A 26,582-nucleotide genomic window follows, 5' to 3' on the forward strand; every position below is an offset into this window, starting at 1 on the left:
ACACTGTAAGGGTAACGTAAAGAAGAGCTGAAGAACAGTAAGAGAGACAAGTTACAAAAGAAAAGGAATGTGCACAACCTCAGGGTAACAATTTTCCTTTTCAGCTGAAGGGGTGAATACTTAGACCATACCATGAAAGAAAACAAATGACAGGAAGCAGGAAAAGATAGGCTAGTGAAGATTTGCTTTATGCCAACAGAATCACAAAGGGAAACCGTGCTTCCAAGCCTACAAGAATATGACCCTGAAAGACAAATTTAACACTGCTTAGGCTGGCTATTTTGCACAGATGAAAACATGCAGCAGAAAGGCCAGATTACATACTGATTTGGTATGTACCAACAGATATATGATTCTACTCTGAGTGCTATAAAAGAAAGGCAGCTGGATGTGCTTTACTCCCTTTCCAGAAAACAGAGACCTTTTTCTGAGCCCCGGACATAACAAAGTCTCATTGGTATGTGAAATTTCTGTGGCTTCAGCATCCAGGAACATTTCCCCAAATATATACAGTGAGCCACCAGGTTGCAACATCCCTGATTCAATTACTTTCTCTGATAAGAGTATCAGGAAAGTTGCTAACTAACCAAGGGGACAAACTTTGTCTAAGGTCATGAAAGAGCAGCATTGAATACTAGGTATAAAAAGTATTAAAGCCAATGCCACTTCCTCCTCAAACAGATGGCCTTTCAGAAAGATTTAATCAGACACTGAAATGCATGCTGCGAATACTCATTACTAGCACAGGATCAGGCTGGGACAAGTGGCCAGCACTGACGTTATTGCCTACAGGGAATTACCACAGGCATAAACAGGATTTGCAATGTTTGAACCTCACTCTGGATAGCAAGCATGGGGTCCCTTCGTGATCATAAAGGAGGGTAAAGCAAAAAATTTATGATGAGGTGGGCCAGGTCTACATTGCAGAGGAGAAGCAAAAGACTCAGGCCCTTGTAAGGAGCAATCACCTAATTTCTTTTGCTTTCTCATCCTCTGTTTTTTTGCCTGTGCTGGTCACATCACCACAAAACTCAGTGACAAAGGCCAGTTTTCTCTGGATCCCACCTTCAAAGCACAATGAACTCTTGCTCACCTTATTTTAGTGGACACATAGAATAGAGGGGGGGGGGTAAAAAAAAAAGGAGGAGGTTCTTAATCTCTCCTTCAGTGATGGGGGTGGCTTCTTTGAAAAAGGCAGGTTTGCCTCTCAATTCTTTCCTCTTCCAGTTTTTCAGAGAAATTTTACTACAAACATTATTTGGAAGAGTCCTTAAGCTATATTTTGACATGATTTTCAATAAACAGTATTTTAAAAGATTGATTTTACCATGCAAACACAATTCTAAGAAGTCATTAAAAACCTTGACATTACCAACAACTAAGCATGTGAATTTATTTATTTTCACTCTTGATGAAAAAGCCTTTTTTCAGTGCTAAAGATCCCACCCTTCTCAAATAAAAGATGCTTCTCATATGCTGTAGACTGGCAAAGCCAAATGTCCATCTTCACTTCCCACACCAGCTGGTGAAAACAGGAGGAAAATACACACAAAACTTATTGACAGAAGCATTTAAGTCCTTCCTTCTTTTACCTCTGAAGGCATCCTGTTGGCTTAGTGGCTTCCTGCAGAATGATGCTGCTACAGGGAGCATCTGAACCTCCCCTGCTCTGCTCAGAAAGCGCCAAACTTATACATTTCTCAGAAAGTGAAGCAAGCTTTTCCTGCATAGATACTCACATTTTCCTGACACTATCTGCAAGATCATTCTTGGCAACAGTGGATATGCAAAGACCTAACTAGATTAGGTCTGAACACAATGAACACCCCGGTGCTTCAAATTAATTTCTGTCCATTAGCACCAGCCTATGTTCTTGCAAACTGAAGCATGATCATCACTGCATTTGGCACTGCTGAGGCTGCACCTCAAGTGCTGCATTCAGTTTTGGGCCCCTCACTACAGGAAAGACATTGAGGTGCTGAAGCCTGTCCAGAAAAAGGCACTGGAGCTGGGGAAGGGTGTGGAGCACCAGTCTGATGAGGAGCAGCTGAGGGAGATGGGGTTATTTAGCCTGGAGAAAAGGAGGCTCGGGGTGACCCTTATCACTCTCTACAACTACCTGAAAGGAGGTTGGACTTAGGTGGATGTTGGTCTTTTTTTCACAAGTAATACAACAAGAGGAAATGGCCTCAAGTTGTGCCAAAGGAGGGTTTTGATTGGATGTTAGGAAAAATCTCTTCACCAAAAGGGTGGTTGGAATATGCTGCCCAGGGAAGGGGTTAAATTACTAACTCTGGAGGTATGTAGAAGTCATGTACATGTGGCACTTGGTAGCCATGATTTAGTGGTAGACTTGACAGTGCTGGGTAAATGGGTTGGACTTAATGAACTTAAAGGCCTTTTATAATCTAAATGATTCTTTGATTCTGTGTGAGCGGTGATCCAAGAAGTCATGGAGATGGCTCATGTGCACGATGGCACTTAGAACCCCAGAGTGCAACTGAGGTGGGATGTGTGAAATATGAGATAGGGACATCACTACTGTCACCTTCTGAAGAAGAAGTAGAGATACACTGCAGCTGTTGAGAAAGATCAAAAGGGAGTGGAGAGAGGTAGAGGCATCAGAGAAAGAACCACAGATGCCAAGGTTATATTGTTAGGGTTGCTGCAGGATTTGCTGGAGTGGGGCAGAGAATATATACAGGATACCATCTGCCTGTTCCTTGTCTAGAGTCCACGAAGCACTCTGAGCCATAACCAAGGAGACAGTTAAATGGTGCATTAGAGCAAAAGATGAGCAATAGCAAGCAGACCTGCTTCTGCTTGGTGGCAGCAGATAACCAAGTAGACATTTGCTAACTTCTTGTGGTCACAGTGCTCATAAAGCCCTGGGCTCACAGGTGTTCTGAGCTGTACAACTGGGGCAGATGCAGCAGTAATCCAAAACTCTTCCTGCATGCCTCTGGGAGGCAAGAAAGTCACCACTCTCTTTACTTATTCTGTCCTTGATCTCTTTTCAGCAGACAGACTGCAGAGCTGCATTTCATGATAAAAGAACCCCCTCAGCCCAGGCCTGAAACCCAAAGATCACATTTGGTAAAACTCCAGCTCCTCCTTGGAAAGACAACAACAGGGTGATCAAGAAATTTTAACAGGTGCCCAAAAGTAATAGGGATTTCAAGTTCATTTCCATTCAAGGTTTTGTGGCTTTGTTATGTCTAAATACCCACTTCAGAAATCCTGAGAAAGTTATAAAACTCATTACATCTTCAAGAAAAATAAAATAAATAATTTTTTTAATTTTAAAAGTCATCAAATGTAGGAAGGAAGAACATTTAAACCACAAGCAAATGGTTTGACTTTTAAAAGGAGGTGAAAAACTAAAAATTCCTTTTAATATAATGCTACTCATTTTTTTTTTCTCAGAACTACTGCATGCTGCCGAAGCACAGACAGCAGACCTAATGTTCAAAAGGTTTTTAACATATTCTAGAGCGATTACATCCTTCTGCTAAAAGCAGCAGAAATAGAATTTTGAGGACTGTGTTTAACTCCATATTTAGCCCAAATTCCCTCTATATCCTTAAAACACACATTTACCTTTCTGGAAAGTCCAAACTTCCACCTGACAAAGGCAGTGGATAATGGGATGATCAAACTGTGAGAACAGCCCAGCAGAACAGAATCACCAACAGGCTAAGAAAAACAAAAGGACCAGACTGATCCTTTGTTTTACTGACTTTGTTAATCAATAAAAATATTTAATATTGTCATATAGTGTGTATTCATAAATGGACACCACCTTCTTCCTAATACAAACAAATTTTGCTTGGTTTTCTACAAAGGCAAGAGTACTTACTGCACACTATTAGAACGTGTCTAATCCTCCCATCTGCTGTTTCCATAGAAAAATATTTACTTTTAAACATCTGTACTGCATTTACACAGTTCAAACACACACATAGCTCCTCGAATGTACATAGTATTTAGCAAATTTTTAACTAACTTTTCTTTGTAATTGTATAGTTTTCCCTTGACAAGGAGAGGATCACACTTTTTCAGGAGGATTACCTCTGCTCAACTCATTTCAAGCAGCTCTTGAATAAAATAGTTCATTAGTTCATGAAAAGGAAAGACTCCAGGGAACTACTGGGGAAGGAAGAGAAATGAACAGAGTGTCACAGTAATTAGGTTTTCAGATTGTCGCTTATCCTCCAGAATGCAGGTACACACACACGTCCCTCTTCCCCTTAGGGGAGATCATTGCATGTTTTTCCCTGGGAATCAGTTTTCCAGAGATTAAAATTCTAACCCAGACATAGTTTCTCAGAAAGATACTAAAAGATACCTCTTTATAGCACATTTCCATTGCTAGTCCATAGAGCAAGAGAAGTCCACTCCCCCCATCGCAAGTATTTAAATACCTTAGTTTCAGAGTTACTCAAAATTCAGTTTTCAGATCTTTTTAGGCTCCCAGAACTGATGCTAAAAAACCAAAGGGCTTCCACTCACTAGGAATCTCTCATGCCTGCCCAGGTGTACAGGCAACCTGGGAAAAGCAGAGCCACCAGCTGTAGCTACTGGTGATCAGGAAAAAGACTGGCCAGGAATGAGGATGGAAAGCAAGGAAAACTGGAGGAGATTGCAGTTATTGACCAGAGCACAACCTCTTTTGATCTATACCCGGCAGAGCAGACTACAGAGTAACCCAGAGCCACACCAATTAAAAGAAGGCCAAATCATCCCCAGGACTGACACCACTGTACACTTTTGTGTGGCTCTACACCACGGGGATCAAAGGGAAGCACGGCTCACAGCAGCACAGCCTTCACACTCTTCACCTGTTGCTCCTTCTGCCTGCTCTGCATTAAAAGCACTCAAGCAGTCCGTAAGTCTCCAGCCAGACTGACTGAAAGGCAAACTGAGATGCCAGTGAATAGTTCTGGTGATACTTCCCTGTGCTTTGTCACCTCCTCATATTAAATTGGCTTGAGAACATCAAGAAGCTGCTGATGGTCATCAGAAGCATCGTCAGATCACTACTGGCCTGGCATGGATTATGTGACCTAGAATTACACATTCACAGCAGACAGTGTGACTGGAAAAATCAGGAAATACCAGAAGAATGTGCTGAAGCCTCTATGAATTCTCCAATTCTCCATATTAAAGGATGTATATTTTCATCAGTGGATTTTCCCACAGATTTCTTGTGATTTTCCAAAAATAATGTTTTGCAATAGCCTTAAATTGATACATTACAGTTTTATTGTTATTGTTATTATTACTATGGATTACAAATGAAACTCTGGACTTTCATCTGCTGACAGGGGGCTTCGTTTCAACCCACAGTTTTAGAAATGAGTCTCAGTTTTGAGCACTATGAAAGAGTCCTTCATCTAGACATCATAATTTAAAAGAAACCAGTAGATTAAGAACTGAGCTATTACAGGATATAAAAATAGCTCTAACACAAAAACAATTTTAATATCAGATTATTAAATGAAAATTTATCAAAGTAGCATTTATTGAACTAAACAAATAGTCTATCTGCCCTGTCTTTGGAAATATTTTGCCTCAGGAAAAAATTTAAACCTGGGCCAATAATCAGGGTAGGGTATTTGAACATTTAAATCTTGCTGGATTCTTTAAAGTAAGTGTTAAGTGGTGCATCAAATTTGTGCTGTTTCTTCTGAGCGGGGTAAAATTGCTCTTCTGTAAATAGTGGGAAAAGCCGTTTACAATAATTTGAATCCATGGATAAATGTAATGTATTAAAATTTCTGAAGTACAAGCATTAAATGTTTTTGTACATAAGCCAAATGAGTGGAATATCCAGGACTAAAATTATTCAAGTGACCACAGAAAGATAATATATAATTAAAATGACATCCGCACCACTAACCGATGGGATGAGAGAAAGTGACATCACAGATCTCATATAAACTGCAAGCATGTTATTAGATCTAAACCTGGCTGTAAAATTACTATCTACCCAAGGGATTATCTTTAGGCATTCAGAAGCATTGTTTCATTTACTGATAGAACAGGGATGATAACAGGCTGACTTTGCTTGTCACATTATTTTTTGGCCTTTCTTTATTCTTTGTTCACATTAGCTGTAGATGAGAGGAAGACAAGCTTCAGTTGAGTCACTGTCGTGGAGGTTTTCATTGTTTTACTGTTTGTTCCAAAGGCTTTTGTTCATACCTCCTTACCCCCTCCCCTGAAGAAAAGAGCCCCAAAGCATTTTTAATGGTGATAAAATCAATGGGGAGTAAAAGACGCACGCAATGTAACATCTAGGAATGTGGTAAACTAAGGAATACCCATTGGCCTAATGCACCTTAGGGAGACTATAAGATTTTGCTTATAGCTCTCATAATTAGCACAAAAAAACAGTGGCTGCTAGTTATATCTTGGCCTTATTAAAATTCAGTGCCAAAACTCCAGCTGGTTTCAGTGGGTATATTTCATCATTTGAGACCTAGGACAAAGGACATAATTCTCCTTCACATACAAGGCTATCTGGGACACCTAATCTCTACAGATTTAATTTCTGCATTAAATTGAAAAAAAGTTGCATATTTTTGTTCTGTTTCCACACCATCTTTATGTCTCTGGCAAAAGTTGCCTATATTTGTAATAAGACTTCTGTGTCACCAACCTAAAACATTCAAAATTCTAAAAGTATGTGACAAGACAGGCATTGAAAAGCGGAAAAAAAAAAGCTCCCAACTTTCCAGTCACTTTTGAACAATCATGATCCTGAACTGCAAAGGGGGCTTAATTTGCCTTTAGAAATCTGTCCCTAAGTGTCTAACTCCTAGCACTTGAAGTAGTTCCTATATGCCAATTTTGCAAACTAAGCAAAAGTCCAGGAGCAGACAGTTCTGCAGACAGCCATGGAGTTGTGCATACACAGCTAAGGCAAAATGGACCTTGCATTTTCTTCCCCATTGTCCTGGTGTTGGGCAGCTACTGCCATGCATTATCTCTTACAGCACCTCTCAATATCCCTTGCAATAGAACCTTAAACCTCTGGTCCATCAACCACTGTAACCTGCAAATGAGTTGCATTATGCAGATTTCTGCCTCCTGATCTTGTCACCACAATCTTGCTTCTTTCTGTGTTTTCCTTTGTTTAAGGGGGTGACCAGCTCCAGCACAGTGAAGAGTTTAGACCATGATCGATCCCCTCAGTGCTACGGCCACAGAAATACACTGCATTTCTTTAATAATGGTTAATACCATTTTACAATCACTTTTATTCCACATTAGGTTGTTTCATTTTGTCTTTTATCCTTTCATAATTCATACACAGAATAGACTTTTCATGCAGACCCCTTTGACATGAATCTTTCATTTAAAACTGTCCATACCTACAGCCACATCTGTATACAATTAAAAGTTCACACTGGACCTATGCAGTAGAAATGAGATGCTTGCAAACAGTTTATACACATCACCAGTGCCAGAAAATATTCCTGCAGCACTCAGTCTGGGCCAGGAACCATGTTTATGAATCACAAGTTGTTTGTGGCCAGTCAGTGGGGCTTACCATCTTCGGGATGAAAAGGAAAACGAACTCTGATGGTGGGCTGAAGGAACAACAAGCAGCATGTAGCGATAAACTGTAAAAAATCTAGAAGTGACATCACTGCAGAAAAAGTCAAAGAGCAGCAATGTCTTTGAATATAAATTTTATTTTTAAATGTGTCCTGGTAGTAATGTAGGGTAAACCAAAATCCATTTTATCATAAAAAGTGGCAGCCGTGGGGTGAAGCTATGAGAATAAGTTGGGAGGGTCCATTCTCACCTGTGCTGCTACTCCATCAGCATTACTGCTCATCTCAGAGTGGTAAGAAGCATCTCTTACACTTCAATATTAACAGCTTCCTTCATGTGGACGTTGTGTGTTTCATGCCAATCGATATGCAAAAATTTGTATCAACTACCTCAAAAACAGAATTCTCACCAATATTCTTTGTTTCTCACTACAGATCCACATTCCATCATGAAAAGAAACGAAACCTCATGTAATAAAAGGAAATTAAGTGTAAATTTAAAAAAAAGTATGAAAATAAATGAAAGGAAACTCAAATAAATGAAATTAAATGAAATCTTAAGATTTCATATCATTTCATGAAATGAATTTTCATTCCATAAAAGGAAATAAAAAATCAAATAATAAAAAGAAATTAAATTTAAAATCTTGGAATAAGGGGAAATGAAATTTTAAAAAAAACTACTAAAAAACCAAAAGAAATTAAATTAAATTAAGAAATTACAGTAATTTCACGACTATAAGGCGCACCCTTTTGACTAAAATTTTCCCCGGAACCCGGAAGTGCGCCTTATAGTCCGGTGCGCCTTATCTGATGGACAAAGTTGCGAATTTTGCCGACTCCCGGGGGCTGCACCTTATAGTCTGGTGCGCCTTATGGTCGTAAAATTACTGTAAATGAAATCTTGGGAATTCATGTCATGTATGAAAATGAAATGAAATGGAAAGAAATGAAGTTAAATGCAAAGAAATGAAAGGAAATTAAAGGAAACATGCCAAAATAGAATTAGATGAAATCTTGAGATTTCATTTTCTTTCCTTTCACAAAATGAGTTTTCATTTCCTTTCATGAAAGGAAATGACATGCCAAATCAAAGAATGAAATTAAATGAAATTTAAAAATTGAAATTTAAAAATGAAATTATATTAAATTAAATGAAATCTTTGGATTTTATTTCATGAAAGGAATGAAATTAAATGACAAGTCAAATAATGAAATTAAATGAAATAAAACTTAAAGGAAAGACAGGAAAAGAAAGGAAAAATAAAATGAAATTAAAAGAAATCTTGGGATTTAACTTCCTTCCATGCTTGTTTTTTTGGACAAAAGAAGAACTTTTGTGTCATAGAACCAAAGCACAGGCCTACGTTCCAAATGCTTCATAGACCAAAAATACTTTCCTAAAAATGTATGTGCCTTCACATACTTCATTAAAAAAAGAGTGATTGAAAACAAACACAAAAAATTCCTCAGAGTGCCCTATGTCCAAAAAAAGAGGTAACAAATTATTAGCTAACAATGGCTAGGCACTTGTTTGCACATTTCAGGTGGTATTTACTACCTTTCTGTTTAGCCATCTCAGCATCAAGAGACTGCTCTAACCAGACATTCAGGTTCTTCCCATGTCCCAAAGCAGCAGGAACTGTCACAACTTTCCCTCTCTGAAACCTGCCCAGCTCTCTGGGAGAGACTGGGCTGAAACACTCGGTGGGGGCTTCTTTTTTGGTCATTGAGGAAAAGTAGAGTAGATATGGCACATGATTTTAGGATGAGAAAAAATTCCAAAGGCTGAATCCTTCCTTCTGGGTCTAGAAACTAGGCTGAGAAGTCACCCCAGATGTAACTTTTCTGCATCCTTACTTGAAGAGAAATACTAAGACAAGCAATATTGGAATGTGTTAACAATTCTGCCTGATGGTACATAAAGCTAAAATTTAATCAAGTCTTCACTAAAACACTTTGAATGTTCAAAGAGGCTTATGCCACTTGCAGTTTTTCCTCAAAACATTTGCTTATCCATGTATTTATTACAGAAATAGTCTTACCTCAGCTGCATCTTGCTGGTGTCTGTAGACAATTGCATTTTTAATGGTTTGGATAAAAAATCCATTCAGTTCCTTTTGTTTCTTGTTGGGAAAAATGCGTAGCAATGGGATCATTATGCATGGGAAAGAAACTGTAAGAGATTTTACAGAAGAAAACATTGAATCAGACTGTGAGGGCATATAATAGTCCCCCTCACTCTTCCTTAACATTATAAAATTTATCAAGTGGGATGTGTTCCTTTTATGAAAACTGATTTTTCCTCTCTTCCTCTCCCTTTATCAAGTTGTGGGCGTGGAAGGAAAAGAGGATTCCCTTTCAGATATGTCCTGCTGGCCAGGACTCTCCAGACGGATGCCTTCCAAGCTTGTTTCCACAATGCCTGAGGATTTTGGTTCAGATTTTTGGTGTTACAAAGCCACCACAACAAATGGGAATATTATTTCCCCTGCCTGCTCAATTACATAGGGAAGGTGGGGGATCTTGAACTGGCCTAGCAGCTTACAGCACCAACACATGAAATGGGGTAGTTTTCCTTCCTGTTTGCAGCTCTCCATTATTAGGGATCCATAGGAAGGATGGGTTTCTTTAGCAGGCTCTCTTGTAATAGGTCAAAGACTATGGGGTTTAAACTAAAGAGGGCCAATTCAGATTAGCTATAAGGAAGAAGGTCTTTACAATGAAGCTTGTAAAGCAGGGGCACTGGTTTCCCAGGGAGATGGTGGATGCCCTATCCCCAGGAACATTCAAGGTCAGGATAGAGAGGGCTCTGAGCAAACTGACCCGGTTGAAGACATCCCCACTTATTACAGGGTATTGGACTAGATGACTTCCAGCATGACTAGATATTCTTCCAACACAGACTATTCTATGATTCTATTTATTTTGCTTCTCTAAACAGGCTGCAGACTCAGGAAGCGGGATGTTATCACAAGGATGGTTTCCAGTCCATACTTTTATAGCCACAGCCTAGAAACCTGAGTGAAGTCTTACATCCTGATAAATCCCTCATTAACTTACGAACAACCTAAGACTAACAAATCAGTTGTTGGAAAAACCCTGTCCTGTCAACAGGGCAACTACATTGTGGAAATTCTCACCACATTAATGAACAAGCAGAAAGAGATGAACCAAGGAATCCAAACACTACAGAAACTTTCTTTAATGAAAGACATGCTCTTAGATGTATAGGGGCATATTTTTTTCACTTAAGAAATTGGTTTAAAATCACATTTTGGAATCAGGTTAAACATTAACCCCAGGGTAATTTGGATCCACAACTGCAGAAGAAAACAGTTGATGCACTGCGAGTACAGGTGCAATCTGTAATGCCAGCAGGATCAGATGGGCGCATGAAAGTTTGCCACACTGCCACCTGATACTACTGTGTGCAGGTCTAGATAACAAGATAAAACCTCAAAAGCCTTGATTATGCTTTGGCTTCCTCAGCTGTGACTCTTACTGCCCTTGAATTATCAAGATCATCAACACCAAGAAGCCTTAGCTTTCATACCCTGTAACTATGTGGCTTTACACTCCACTCTTGCATTGCTTATCTATTACAGTAATTTCACGATTATAAGCCGCACTGATTATAAGCCGCACTTCTGGGTTTCAGCAACTTTTTGGTTTTTGTCCATACATAAGCCGCACCTGATTATAAGCCGCATGTTACAATACAGAGTGTGATAAAAGGTATCTGTTCTATCACCATCTGTTGAGGGTGGGGACAGTGATCCTTATCTCAATGGCAGATAATCTGCTAATGGGCCATCCATTGAAACCAGGCAAGGCATTGTTCTTTATCTTTTCACACCCCATCCTTCCTCCAGCCAGTCATTGTCTGCTAATGGCCCATTGAGTCCCACTGCGTGACTGATAAAATTACTGCATCCCATTGAAAGTTGCTCCAGCCAGGGGAAAGAGCCCAACATTTCTTACCAAGATAAAAACAGAGGTTTTGGGACAATAAGGTAACCCCTTTCTCCACTGGACTCCAGAGGAAAACCGGATTTCTCCACATCACCACTGGACCTCCAGAGGGAAACTGCACCTTGTACAGGAGCACTGCTCCAACTGAGCCACATCTGTCACTGCAAGGGGACTGCAATCACCATTTAATGGGACTGCTACCAACACCCTGCCTGACGGTGTCAGGTTGTACTCTGACTGTGTCAGGGTTTGGAGTTTGTTTCTTTGTAGTACTGTATTTCTATTTTAATTTCCCTAGTAAAGAACTGTTATTCCTAATTCCCATATTTTTGCCTGAAAGCCCCTTGATTTCAAAATTATAATAATTTGGAGAGAGGGGGTTTGCATTCTCCATTTCAAAGAGAAACTCCTGCCTTTCTCAGCAGACACCTGTCCTCCAAACTAAAACAGCAACTTTTCATTCTTTGTCCATAGATAAGCCGCACCTGATTATAAGCCGCACTTTGGGTTCGGACCAAAATTTTAGTCAAAATGGTGCGGCTTATAATCGTGAAATTACTGTAATCTAAAATAAATGCCTTCTCGTCATGACACTTGTGCTCTTTATCTTTCAGGGCCATCAACCAGACTGCAGACAGTGTTCAAAAAAGAATTGGGAGTACTTACAAAATCTGTTTATACTCTTCCACCTCTTTTCTTTAGTGGGTTGTTAATTGAATGGATTTCAATCTTTTCTAAGCAAACTAAGTGCACAAAACCTTACACTTAGGTCCCAAAGGGCAATTACTCTGTTTTAGTGAGAAGTGTATTAAAACAGGTATTGTACAAACTGCAGGACCCAGGAACTTTCCTGTCAGATGAACCAGGAGCATTGTGCTCCTGGACTCTCAGTTTGTGGAGTAAGTTTCATTAACGGTGACAAGACCTGTAGAGCACATGGTGGCAATCTCAAGGGTATAAGTGGTCTGTAGGTTGCATTCTGAATCTTTCTGAAATAATGTCTGCTACAATACTTCATGCTCTGCTTCAGCAAATTTTGCAATTTGAGAATTACTTTTATGAAATTACCACAAGAAAGTAGGCAAATGTAGACTATACTTACGGATTAGAATGAGAAGAGGCTTGAACAAAGACATTTCAAAGAATGTTCTGCAATTCTTAACAAAGGGGTCATCAGGATTCTTCTGAGAATCTACCTCAGTTCCAAAAGCTACGCTACCAACAACATCCAAGGTAAAACAGTTGTAACACCTGCATTTAATTGAAGAATGATAAATCATTATCTAAAAATCACATATCCATTAATATCTTGCTTCTACAAACATCACATAGCATTAATCGTTGCCACCGAGTATTCTTTTGCTTTTAGATTTGAGCCTTGCCAGCAAGGTGTTTCCATCATCCTGAAAAATGCTGATGCTTGATAATGATCACTTTCTCCACACCTACAAAGTGAATGCATTTTCATACAGCTCAGTAATTCCACTAAATTTTTATTAAAAACTATTTAATTTGTTATGACCTAGAAATCAAATGCAACACATCAGAGATGCATAAGCATTTTCTTAGTAGGCATGCTAACAAATGAGATCATTCCTTTCTCAATTTTAACAGTAAAAACCACACCTACTTCCAGTCCAGTTTAAACTCTCAGAGACAAGAGTTTCTCAAGTAAAATTAAGGTCCTTAAGGATTTCCTTCTTCTTCATACCTCCTTTGTAATGTAACTCTGTGGACAAAACCGAGAGACACTGACACGATGCGAAATCTGTATCTCTGCAGAGGACCTGTGCTTTGAGAGCTCCAAATGATCTTTGGACATGATCTAGAAACTTTAGAACTTATAAATGGCTCCCTGCATACCTGACCATGCACCCAATCATCTTACCATTTTTATTTTCCTAATGGGCTTTAGCAGCTCTATTAATTTTTGAGACAAGTGGACTGAGAATGTAAAATATCCTTGCAATTTGATTCTTCTGATCTATGATGAAGTAAGCAATGTCTGTACTACCATGATCCTTACAAAAGGATAATATCAATCTCTGGTGCTTTAATCTGAGTGAGCATGTATGAAGAGAAGAACAGGATTCAGGTCCATCCATTATATCCCACATACATTATGTGAATCAGTATTTCCAAAGTATGATCATTGTGAGCTGTTATTCTGATCACACCAGAGAAGATTTAAAAGAAAACACCAATACTGCAAAACAAACTTCTTTTGGTCTTCAACACTTACACATACACATACACAAAAAAAGCATCATTAGAAATAAAAAACTTAAAAGAGTGGGCATTGCTATAAAACAATAATTTCAGAAGGACTCAATCTTCTATCTCTCCAAGGTACTGAGAAAAACCGCAAAACCCTTAAAAACTAAATTTTGTGTTGTTGGCAAAACATAAATGGCTAAAGATAACTAAGGTCACAGGAGTTACGGATAGGGTCTTTATATCTAAAAAACCAGCTCCCAAAAAAACTGCACTGGAATGAGAATCACATTTATAAATATGTCAAACCTGCTGAAATGGTAGCATGGTAAAACAAATGGAAGATCAAGTTCCAAGATGGTCAACATCATTCATTTATACTTTCAAAGAGGCTTTTCCAAAGTGTCCCTTGAGAGGTGAAACCCTATAATGCATCAATAGCTAAAAGACCAGTCAAAGACAAAGAACAAATGGAAAAGACTGGAAGGACTGAAAAGGTCAATTTTCATCACAGCATTAGGCTAGTATAATGCATCTTGAGGTTTCATAGCATCTCTTCAGCTGTTTAATAAAGAAATCTCTGTGCACACACACTTGCACATGCACACATGAACTTGAAAAAGGGTGAATAAATTGTGGCTAAATATCCATTTCTTTTAATGAAACAATACTATTTGTGCTGTTTCAGTTTAGGGAAAATCATGAAGAACTTCAGAGGGCACTGATCAACCCAGAAAATGAAGTGTAAGCAAAATGAAGCAAAAATAGTGCCTGTTAGAAAGAGTGCATTTGAACTATTACCCAGGATCTAGGGGAAATGCATCTGCTTAGAGAAGGGAGTAGACAGTGTTATGAACACTCCAGTGAAGACTGCTGTTGAAGGAGCAACAGAAAAGATAATAGCATATTAAATGCACAACAAACGAGAGAAAGTACAATATGGAAAATATTAAAATGTCATCTTATAAATCAAGGTTGCATTTTCATCTTGAGAACTGATCCTGCTGTTTCACAGAAAGCTAGCATGCCATGAGAGGGGGTTATGAAGAATGTGGTAAGAATGATTAAGTGCTTGAAAAACCTCATTTAAAAAAAACCCAAAAGCGGGATGGACTAGATATATTTGATACTAGATCAATTCTTATGTTTGTACATTATTGGTAGTCTGTAGAGAACAGACTGGACAAGGACTGACGCAGCCTTCCTTTGTGCTTCCAGCTGTTAAAACTTCATTAAATAACTGCCAGAAATACATCAGATGCTTTACCAAAATTACTTTTCAAGTATGCAATGGCTGTCCCCAGGAAGAAAAGGCTTTTATCAGACACACCCTCTATTAAACTATGATCTCCACTTTTTTAAATTAAGGGAGGAAAGAAATCTTTTATACAGTAAATGTGAATTTAGAGTAACTGTTGCAATTTAATTTTTTTTCTCTTTAATTTTTTTCTCTTTTTTTTATAATCTTCTACTAATTTTTGTCATGTTGAAATACCTCTGGATATCAAAAGCTTTGCCAGAATCTGCGTAGACTTTCAAGTTACACAGCAGGACATCACAGGCCTGGTTTATCAGTGGTGTCATCTAGAAAGGAACACATTGAATTGTGAAAAAACATTAAAATGTTAAGGAAAAAAAAAACACCAAACAAAAACAATTATTTTAAATTATTTTTATCCAATAAAAGCGATAGAGCTCTCAAGTTGCTTGCAGGTGTTGTTAGGCACTTATGCACAGGTAAGAAATGTTGGCATTTTCTGCTCAAAATAAACCTACACATTACAAGGATGCCCTTCTCCAGCTCTGGGCCTAAATACAAGAGGCTGTGTCACCTACCTGATCAATGTTTTTTGTCCAATGTGGCTACGTATACAGAGAGCTATCAGGCAAAAATATCCCTCTCCCTGTTTGATTATTCCCTATTCCAAGCAATGATTTATCGTCATCTCTATTTGGACTACATCACATTTAGGTTACATATGCTCCAGGGCAGAAGGAATAATGTTTTCTAAAGTCCTGTAAAGGCATTGGTATCAGTTCTATCCTGCTGTCTCTCAGTTTGAGGGACTTCGCATGTACACTAGAAAATGACCCTGGATACCACTACAATCTGCTGAGGGCAAACTGCTCTTGCTACACGAGAAAAGGCTTTTCTGAAAAGGTGATGCCATTAAATGGACATTTGTGTGAATTTATTAATCTAATGGTTCTTTCCAGTCAGGACATGGGCTGGTCAGGTAGACTCAGTCACAGCTTGGCTGTAGCCAACAGTGCAATACTCTCTTCTTTAGGGTTTCATGGAAACCATAGCACAGGCAAACATCAAGGCCTCATAAAGTCTCACTTTCTGTCTCTTTAGCCTCCTACGTATGAGGAATCAGATACCAATCAGACACTGATTACACCAAATGGGGAGACAGAGCAAGGGCATAGCAGAAATCCAGCCATGAACCAAAAGGAATTATATCCTATAACTCTTTCCCATAAAGACTACCAAGAGCAGCCTATGTCTTAATACCAGAGTCTTACCTCACCAACTACCAAGCATCAGCAGTGCACACACAGAAACTTGCCTTTCCTTCCTGAACTACCTCCTTCAGCATATGGATGTCAACAAACGTGAGAACAGACTTATCCTACTCCTATGACATCCTTGTTACCAAAAAAGACTTACTTCAGCCTTGCAGCACACTCTGAGAGCTATGCAGCCTGCCCAGCCAAGTCCATTTTGCTTGGCACTTCTACCTCTGTGAAACTGGCATAACACTGTGCACAGGCACGCTGCCATCCTAACACATGGGCAAGACTACACACAGTCAAAAGGCCAACGTGGGAACATCCAATATGTTTTCCAAAGGCACAAGTCTGACTCAAGAATGTGTCTAGCTGCTCTCGAGGTCCCATGCCTATATGAGAGAAATTACATCTCAAAGCCAGGTTGATTTGGGCTTTACCATAGTCTCACAAGACAACTCTGGTGCCAGATTAGTGTTTGGTAAAAGTAGCTGTTACACTTTTGGGAGGTGCACACCACAGTATGTGGCTGCCTTCTTTCCCTTTTGGCCTTCTAAAGAAAGTCCCCTGCAGCAAGCTTCTTCTCAAATGTTTCAACCAAATCTATACATTTCTCTTCAACAGATTGAACGAACCAAGGTGAAATACTTCTGGGTCCAGGCCCCCCAATGAACTGAACCAGCCAAGGAGAACAAAATGAAAATCCGTTTTTTAACAGGTATGATGTTTCCGAAACAGATGGTGATCATTTCAGATTTTCCTTTTATTGCCTTATTTTATCTTTTATTCTTCATCACATCACCAGATCTGTAACCAGCCAGCTGGTTGCTATCACTTTTCAACAGCTGGCAGAGACATCAGGGGCACATACTTCTGGCCAGGGCATCCCACAGCACTTCTGCACTTTGCACATTCCACCAGCCTTTAGAATTACTGTTACAATTCATTCCTAGCCATAAGGTATTTTTATTAGTAAATCTAACCAGGAAAATAGGGAGAGGGGCACACGGATTTGATTTACTGTTAGCATGATAATAACAGAGTCATGTCAATAAGACAATTATCTGTATATGAAAACCACAGGGGATATCTACTCTGGAATCCTAGGTTGGGTTTAGGCTTTTATTCCCCTGGGGGACATAAGTTAGTCCAAGATTGCAAACTACTAAGACCACAGACTGAAACATTCTCAAGTCTCATAACACCTCAAAATCTTTGTCCAATTGTCAAGGAAAATGAAGTAGTGTCAGGGGAGGTGAACTATACCAAGCACAGAAACTGGCACAGAAACAGACATGTTGATCTACACTGCCTTGGGTATCAGAGACTTCTCATACCTTTTGATTTGCCAGTCAGAACATAAAACCTGCATAACCTGTGTGAGATTCAGTTCTTGGTGGGTAAATAAACCCCAGATGCTTTGTGTTCAGATTGGCTGAGAGTAACAGGATGAAGAAAAATCTAAACAATATGCTCCCTGTAAATATTTGATCTGACAGTTATCCAATAGCAGAAGTAACCCAGAGTCCAAATTTCTTTCTTTTTGCCAAAGAAGAGCATTTGGGGTTAGGGTTTTCATGATGCCAGGGGCTTTGCTGTATAAACCCTGCCAATATTCTATTTGGCACATAACAACAATTAGTTTCTGATTCTGCTTATGCACAGTGCATGTGGAGCTTTGCACTATATCAGAGTCACATTCCTCTAGTTAGATATGGCCCTCAGTATTCATCAGTAGTACTATACCCCTTATTATTAGAATTCAAACTAAAAACTAGAAGGCTGGATCATATCCACTGTAGACACACTGGAGACTTTACTGTTGATGGACAACAAGTAGAAGTCGTGTTGGGCCTTTTGTCTCACAAAAGTTATGAAATATAAAGGAAGTGGAAATAACATATCCTTAACACAAGAACTGCTTCTCTTCCAGATTGCAAGTCCCTAAAAAAAAAAACCCAGGAAAGGAGTAGAGTGTCAGAAGGATATTTTGTGAGAGGATTTGTTTCCATCACCTGAGATTGGAGCCCTGCTATTCCTGGACACAACTTACCAAAATGAGCAACTCAACAAGGTGTTTGCCTGTGGCTCAAGTTTAGGCACATTTCACATATCAGTTTTAACACTGGTGATTTGCTTTGACTTAGGTGAGCACATTTGCTTTGTCTAGTAACAACAGCAATTTCCAGAGACGCTCCCAAAATGCCTTTTGACCAACATGCACAGACTAACAGCAAATCAAGGAAGCCTTTATGGTTGGACTGTCAGATCTTGTGTCCTAGTGGGACATGAAAAATCTACATGCCTGAGAGTGACACTAGATTTTTCTGCACTGTTCTGCCATGTTATTACAAGTTCTGCTTTATGTCTCCCTTTGTTTGAAAGAAATGCCCCAACACAAACTCCACAGCTTATTTAGGACAACGCTACATTAAGCTGTGCTCTATTCTTTAATTTTTATGTTCTGTTTTGTTTAAATGGTTTGTTAATGGAGGAAAGGATCCCAGGCATACTGATAGGAGATGACAAGACTACTGCAGTACCATCAGAATAAATAAAAATCAATAGATTTTCTGCTGGTGTTGGCTGTAAAAGAGAGTAAAGCTATTTATCAAGTCTGACAAGGGGTCCAGAACTGCAGGATCATCATAGGCACCACAGCAAAAATAAGAGGAATAAAATAAGGAATACTAAATAGGGAATCAAGGTTGGTACAGCAAGATCACTAACATGTCAGCTTGTTTCAATACATAACAGCTGAGGGGAGCATGACAGGAACACTGGGAAATGTTTCTATTACTTAGAGCCTCTAGATATTATAATTCACCAGTTTCTCACGAATTACATCTTGAATCAACTTTCAGTGATTGGTACTGTTCTCACTTAACAGATAAGAGTTTTTTCGTGTGCAGAGAATGTAAGTAGCTCCTGTCAGATCACCCACAGGCAGTCAATGGCAGAGCTGGAAGTGATATTTCTTGGGTTTCCTGCCTCCTGTCTCTCATTTCTCATTCTTAGTGCTCCCACAGCAATGGTACTCTGAGGTTCATTCAGGGGTCTTGCTGGAAAGAGCTTAATTATTAGATCTGCTACCAACTCCAGTGGCATCTCACATGGGATGCTCCCCAATCTTACTGCAGAATCAAGCTTACAAGTCTATTGCTTTATGCTGTATTCACCACCATCATCATATTTATGTTCATTGTTATCCAGAGCCAAATCTTCCTACAGCTGGAGTAGACTCCTTTAGTAATCTTTACGTGCTTGTTAGAAAAAGAAAATTTAAAAGGGAGAACACTCAAGACATAGAAATCCATAAAAGCAACAGTAAGTCAGTGCACAGTTTTCAAAGACAAATTGAGAAAAGAGAAACCTGGAGAAGATGTCAGAAACTCTTGAAAAATGTTATAAAAACAACTCTCTCAGACACACAGAAATCACTATATTGGCTACTCCACAACTCTATAACCTCTAGTTTCAGTTCATTTCCTGTAACTTAAAAAAATTCAAATTTCTGGAATCATCTTTTCATCATTTGCTGTCTGGTTGGAGATATTTGCCATACTACGGGGAAATTCCTCAAGCTCAGTGAACTTCTCAGTGACATTACACTGCTTCTTTGAAGTGACAAGAGCAAAGCTTGCTTATACCCACAGCCCCAAGTGCCTCTGTGGAGCACTGCAGGTTAAATCCTAGCAACACATATTAGCTCTGTCTTGAGTCTGGTACTCAGCAGCCAGGCCAAAGTGGCTTCTCACTTCTCACTCTTGCTAGCCCTGAAACTTTCCTCTTTTGAGTTTCTGAAAGGGAGATATCTGGAACCTGTGCTGAACACTCTGTCCCTCAGTGTATCTTTCATGTGAAGCGATTGCTGTGGGGAACACAAGGAGTTGTTAACATTTATTGCTCTGTCACGGGCTAATAGCTCCCAATTCTCTCAGAGCATCCAGACAGACAAGTCTATGTTTTTGGAGTGGCACTAGGGGCTGCAGCACTCAAAGGGAACCACTCTCCAAAGACACTCATTGAGGTCTGCAGCCTCTCCAGTGTCGCTGTGGAGTCTACATAGAGGAACAAAGTTAAGGCAGCCATCCAGAGTGAACAGAGTGGAAAAGTTTGGTGTGGGATTTTGTCAAAATAGTTGATATCTTGGAAGAAGAAATAAGGAATGTCCTAGCGGTGTTTATAAATATGTATAAAATAGCATATCTAGGTTCTTATGCAATAAATTAGTACCAAATCTGTGTTTGTAATTCAAAGTAGAGAGGAAGGGTTTATTATAAACAGGATGTCTTGCAGATAATGCTGGATACTCTGTAGTATGGCCAAAACTAGAACATGGTATTTTTGTTTCCATGCTTCTGTAGACGTTCTGAGAGAATACCAAATACGGGAGAGTTAAAAAGTGAGATCATAATTAATGAGCATTGATTTCCTTTGAGAAGTGTTGGTATGGCTTCTAAATTAAGCAACAGCAGGAAAAGCACGTGGGCAAGGACTTAAGCTGCATTAACTTCAAATCCCAGGATTGCTAACATATTTGGATAGAAAATGAAATGCAAGGCAGAGGAGCACATCCATTCAACAGCAGTTCTTAATCTCACACGGGCTTACTGCAAGTGTCTGTCTGTGTAGGGATGGTTGGACTTCTGGTGAAGGCACGGGAGAGCAAAGCAAAGTTGAACCTTTCAGAGAGGCCTGCCCACTCCTCTTGCTGTTGAATGGGAGGAGAAAGTGACAATTTTCAGGTCACCCTAAGCCCATGCACAGTCACACGCCTTCCCACAGAGTTTGGAAGAGGCAGCATGGGCAGAGCTGATTATCAGGCTAAAAATAAAGATCTCAATCTTTGCATGCAGGACAGCTACCAGGCACTGGCCAGTCCTCCATTTTACCTCCTACCATTATTCCTGCAGTCCAGCTCCACCAACAAGCCGTGCAAAGAGAGTGCCATGACTTCTCCTCCCAGCCTGGTTTGATCGGCCAGACCCTGCAAAGTCGTTCGTGCCCAGCCCCAACGCAGGATCCCTGAAGCTCCACTCTTGCCCTCACTGTGCTCCTCAGCCAAGCCTGCTCAGCTGGTGCCAGCAGAGGTTGCTCTCAACAAATTGAGGGGAGTGCAGCGTTATCTTTTGTTAGTCCACGAGCAAAGAGCTGATGACCTGCAGTAAGGCAGATTAATTTCTGCTAGAAAATGCAAAACTCTCCTCTCCCTACCATGCCATGTGCAACTAATCGCTTGCATATTTAAACAGCCTTGCCTTGCTGAAATTTTGTGATGGAGTCGGTGACAGAGCAAATGTCAGGGCGCATAACCAATGGCATTGTCAGTCGTGATTAATCAGCATCTCCGCCAGGCTCGCGGCCAATTAGAATTTACCATAATAAGGAGGTGACAGCCGGCGTTGCTAAGCGACCGCTGTCTATAGAGCTGGGAGAGCCAGACACATTTAGATGTTACTGTGGATTTCGACAGCGGCATGTCAAAACAACACAAGCGTCTGCCCAGTGGAAAATTTTACAACCCAGGACTGGGCACTGGAGTGAGGCATGATTCCCTTTCAGAATAAAACATAAAAAGGAAGAGGTGATTTTTTTTGTTTGTGGGATTGTTTTTTGTAGTTTTCTTCGAAAAGAGACTTTAACCAGTCAATCATTTATATACATTTAATTAAGAGATATCGTATCACTGGAACAGGACTTTGTTACTGAGTAATGGTTTCCCACGGCTGAGCAAATGCTGATACATTTCTAGGAAATTAGCAGCAGGTCAGTGCAGAGACATTTATTTTCAGTCAGAGGTATTTATCTGGCAATGACATTCTGTTCCAGTGACTTATTTTATTATATGAAAGGATTAAAGAATAAGAGGAGGAGGGAAGGGGAAGGAGATGAAGAAATGAAAATAGACTGACAGCAGTTCCTGTGTTAACACGGGAGTTGCTGACTCTGCACATCAAGAAAAGCTATGACCCAACTGGGAGCAATAACATTTCCTGGACTTAAGCTTACTCCTAACAGGGCAGGAGAGGAAGGGGTAAGGATCCTTCTTGAGTATGCTACACTTTCATGGGTAAACTGACTTAAACAGAGGAAGGCAGAGAATCATATTCTCAGATGAGCTATTTGGATTTGCACCAGTCTATGATCTGAACCATGCTGTATGGAAGCTCTGCTGCATGTGCTCTTCAGGTCTAAATAAAGCAGCACAAAGTAGCGGGTTTTACCTATCCTTAATGTGGACCTACATAAAGCAGATGCTTGTACAAGTCTTCTAAATTATGAAAGCAGCAATATCTACACCTTACCTCTTTCAGTTTGGTATCGCTGAAGGCTGGGGTCAGGAGGCTCCGCACGTACTTCCATCTGTCATCACGAAGACAAAGGATGCTATCAAGCATTGGCTTGGATATCAACTTCGGTTTCTAAGTTGAAAGAAAACATAAATCAATTTTAACACAAATGCAACTATAGCTACTCAAGACTCTGGAACTTCGGAAGATCACTCAGGAGTAGTATTGCAGTGCTGTCCCACAAAGAGAGGTTCAAATCAGTCCCAAACACCAAGCTAAACATGGACGAGACTGGAGAAAATTGTTCTTTTGCTGCACTCATTTTCTCGGGCTTGTAAAAGTCCTGGACCAGCCCCACAACTCCTTTCTCAGACTGCTCTGGTTCTGATGTTCCTGGTGTTCTCCTGAGATCGCCTTCACTGAACCCTGGCTTCTTCCTTGTACTTTCCAAGGTGACTTAGCAAGAGGACTTGTCAACATTCCCTCTCCGTGTGACATGAGTGCCAACGCATCACGTGCCAGTGTTGGTGAGGGACACAATTTCTGGTGACAGCTGGTATGTCAGACTGTTATATGCATTTTAAAAGTCTTCAGAAGATATGTTGATTAGAAAGCAGGTCCCAGTCCTTACTCTGTTTATAAGGAACACTCTAACTAAGAAGTTGTGGCCTGTGACTATTACAGCTGCAGCAGCTGGTCAAATGCAGTAGCTTAAAGCACTGCCCCATGAAGTTCTGTACCAAATTTACTAAATCTCCCACACCATTGAAGAAATTCTTGTCCAGAGAACAGTGATATTCATCAAGGAGTAAAAGGATATAAAAGACAAAAGAGAAAGCACGACACACTTCTGCCTAGAAGAAGAATAAGATGTCCAGCCCCACAGCAGAAAATATTACATCTTATATTATGTCAGAAGATGTTTCCTAATTGTTCCTGAAGACCTCCAATAACAGATTCAATAATCTCCACTCAAACTCTTCCAGTGCTGTACTACATTTACCATGGTAATAATCTCTCTCTTGCTGGAACTTCAGTCTTTGTGCTGTCACAGGCATAGAAACCGGGTTATTCTCTCCATCTTTGCAGCAGCTCATACATACAGAAGGCTGTAACCACCAAGCACACTGCAGCCATCTCCCCCACATAACACCATTTCACTCAATATATACTCATCAGTTATGTTATCTAGGTCTGTTTGTTGCACTGGTACTGCTCCTCTGCATAGTCTTGCTGATTTACTTCTTTCTCAAGGTACAGTCTTTGTGACCCAACATGGTACTCCAGGCAAGGAAGGAATTTTTTTCCCCCCAGACGTTCTGCAAGATATATTCCTCTGTATTCACCCTGGAATATTATATAACACAGCATGACACTGTACTCATGAACTGGTTTGTGGTTCCCTGCAACTTTCTGAATAATCGTTCCCTAGGAAGTTATTCCCCAGCCTTTATCATTAAAGCTGGTTACTTCCCAGAATCACATGTATAACACGTCCCTTTGAACTATGACCATTCCCTTTATGATTATTTATTCAACAGAATAAAACCACTTTGAATTTTAGCTCTTCCTTTCAAAGCATGTTTCATCCATACCAGCTTTCTAGATAAATTTTTAGCATAGTGCCATCATCTAAATCTTTAACAAAAATACAGAATAATTCTTGCAAAGAAGGTACCCTGTGTTCCTCCCTTCCCTTCTAACAGTGGTCTATTCCAAAATACTTCTCAGGCATTGTACAGCAATGTCCTCCAGAAAAACCACCCTAAGACTGATGGATGTGGGCAGAAGGTGTACACTTCTCTAGTTACCAGGAGATACAGAGACATTCATTTTGTGCATGTGAGATCTTTGGGATCAGCACAGTCCCCCATGTTATCAGTAGCAACAGTTTCCATTTACTCAGAGAGCCCCAAATAAACAAATGATGCTTTGGCTGTCCCAATGCCATCTGTTATCCCTTTTGTCCTCTGACCTTTCCTTTCAGCCTTTCTTTCATTACTACAGTACATGAAAAATGAATTTTTACAACCTGTTACACACCTGGATACTTTAATATCATTTTGTGCCTCACTACTTCTGATTTTATTGCCATTACATGCTATTTTTTTATCCTTTTTCTTGGAAATCTGACCTACTTTCCACTCTAAAAAAAACAACTTCTCTTCAGAAGCCATGAAGAACTGGGAATTTAGCTGGTCTTCCACCACACTTCCTTAACTTTCCTTCTTATTGGATGAGTTTGCACTTAATATCGCTTCTTTAAGGAGCTGCCAGCTCTCCTTAACACCTTTTTTCCTTTACACTTGCCAAATTCTTACTACACTGCATAAGCTTTTAAAATGCAGAAGCCTATTTTATATTGCAAACAGTCTAATGGGATAGTTTTACATACTAAGCAACACCATCCAGTGTAGTAAACTAATGTCACTGGGACGACACTACAGACCAGTTTTGAGCAAAGATGAGCAGCTTTCAAGTAGAAAAGTACATATTAAGTTGTAGGAAGAGATTGACTTAGGTACTGTCATCAGATAAGTAGTGTAAAACAAAATAAGGGCACTTTTAAAATGTATGTATAAACTATTCTAGTTTGTACAATGACAAGGAAAACCTTGGACAGCTGCCAGAATTGGAACATCTTGGACTGTTTTCTCTGAATAGCCTCTTTCAATAAATAATCTGTTTATCTGTTTTCTAACTTGTCAGTAGGTATCTTTCCTGAAGATCACAAGCACAGCTAGAAAGACCATCACACAGTGGAGCGCTTCATCATTTGTTATGGATATTCAAAGGCACAGTAGAATCAGAAGAAAGAGCCTCTAGACAACTGGAAATGAGCATCATCCTGTCAGAAAGTAAACTACCCTCTGCTTCACAGTTCTGTGCTGCTAGGGCAGCCGTTTACACTAAACCTTGACTCAGCTGGTCACTAAATGAGTATTCCTTATACCTTCGGTCTTCATTTCAAACCCCGAGACCCAGATTGCAGTGCTCCTGAGCACTCAGTGAAATCAACTACAGGAAATGTGCCTTGATCCTGTGAAATGCATTAGTCCAAGAAATCAGGTCATTGAGTGCAGCCCCCAAATTAGCAAACACTCTCAGATCCATGTTTCAACCATAAGCTTTCACTTCTGCTTTATAAAGTGGAGATATCACATCACCTCCTCAGAAATGCTAACGATACATTAACATTTCTGAGGCACTCAGAAACTACAGTGAAAAAGCAGAATAACAATTCCCACAAGGAAATGACCAATTCTGTCTTCCAAGCAAGGTTTAAATCGCACACAGAAAAAAAAACAAAATCTAAAACCAGAAAAAATTACAGGGCAACACTTGGAAAAGTATTTTGCATCCAGTCCTAAATTGAAGGCTACCCAAGCTGTGCACTCTATAAGACAAATCTCCTTTGCAAGACAAAGCTCCACTTAGATAATAACAAATGTGATATAAATCTCACTGCATTTGTCTTGAAAGCAAATTCCCTTCCTAAAACCAAACATTCACCCTAAGAAGTGCTCCTAACTGCATAAAGATTGTATACAGCTCATTCACAGAGAGACCCAGTTACTGAACAAAAAGCCTGTTAACTATAATAGTGTAACTACAACACCAACAATAGCATTGCTTTTTAACACTCTACTTTATGACAGTAATGCTCCCTTAACATATTTTTGTTTTGCAATATTATATACATATAAACGCTGCACGGAAGGAAAACAACTTTGACCATAAATTATTTTACTCTGTATCTTTAAAATTAGGCATGCAAAAATGTGTTTGTGTTTATTGGAATACCATCAGCATGACTGACAGTGTATAGTGGATTTCATTTATCAGGTTTTCCTTATTGTTTCTGCAAACACTTTCCTCCTAATTGCATAACCTGTGTTACAGGTTCGTATAGCAGGAATGAAAATGGATTTGGCATGAGAATGAGCCTGAAGTATCTCAGTGAAAGATGAAGTGTCACCTCTTTCCAAACGGACAAAGTGGTAGATGTATCTAAAAAATC

General features: G+C 39.7%; 1 protein-coding gene across 8 annotated transcripts in view; it reads right to left on the bottom strand.

Annotated features, from left to right (window-relative positions):
- The window catches only part of TBXAS1 (thromboxane A synthase 1), a 253,833-nt gene that overhangs the window by 77,943 nt on the left and 149,308 nt on the right, over positions 1-26,582 (bottom strand). For all 8 annotated transcript variants that reach the window (XM_033057856.1, XM_033057858.1, XM_033057855.2 and 5 more), the window contains 4 exons: positions 22,577-22,693; positions 15,250-15,338; positions 12,643-12,791; positions 9,611-9,741 (listed from right to left, as the gene is read on the bottom strand). In XM_033057856.1, the coding sequence (XP_032913747.1) occupies positions 9,611-9,741; positions 12,643-12,791; positions 15,250-15,338; positions 22,577-22,693 (486 nt within the window). The remainder of the gene's footprint in view (positions 1-9,610; positions 9,742-12,642; positions 12,792-15,249; positions 15,339-22,576; positions 22,694-26,582) is intronic.

The sequence above is a fragment of the Catharus ustulatus genome, chromosome 4 (genome assembly GCF_009819885.2).
Source record: "Catharus ustulatus isolate bCatUst1 chromosome 4, bCatUst1.pri.v2, whole genome shotgun sequence".
Lineage (NCBI taxonomy): Eukaryota > Metazoa > Chordata > Aves > Passeriformes > Turdidae > Catharus > Catharus ustulatus.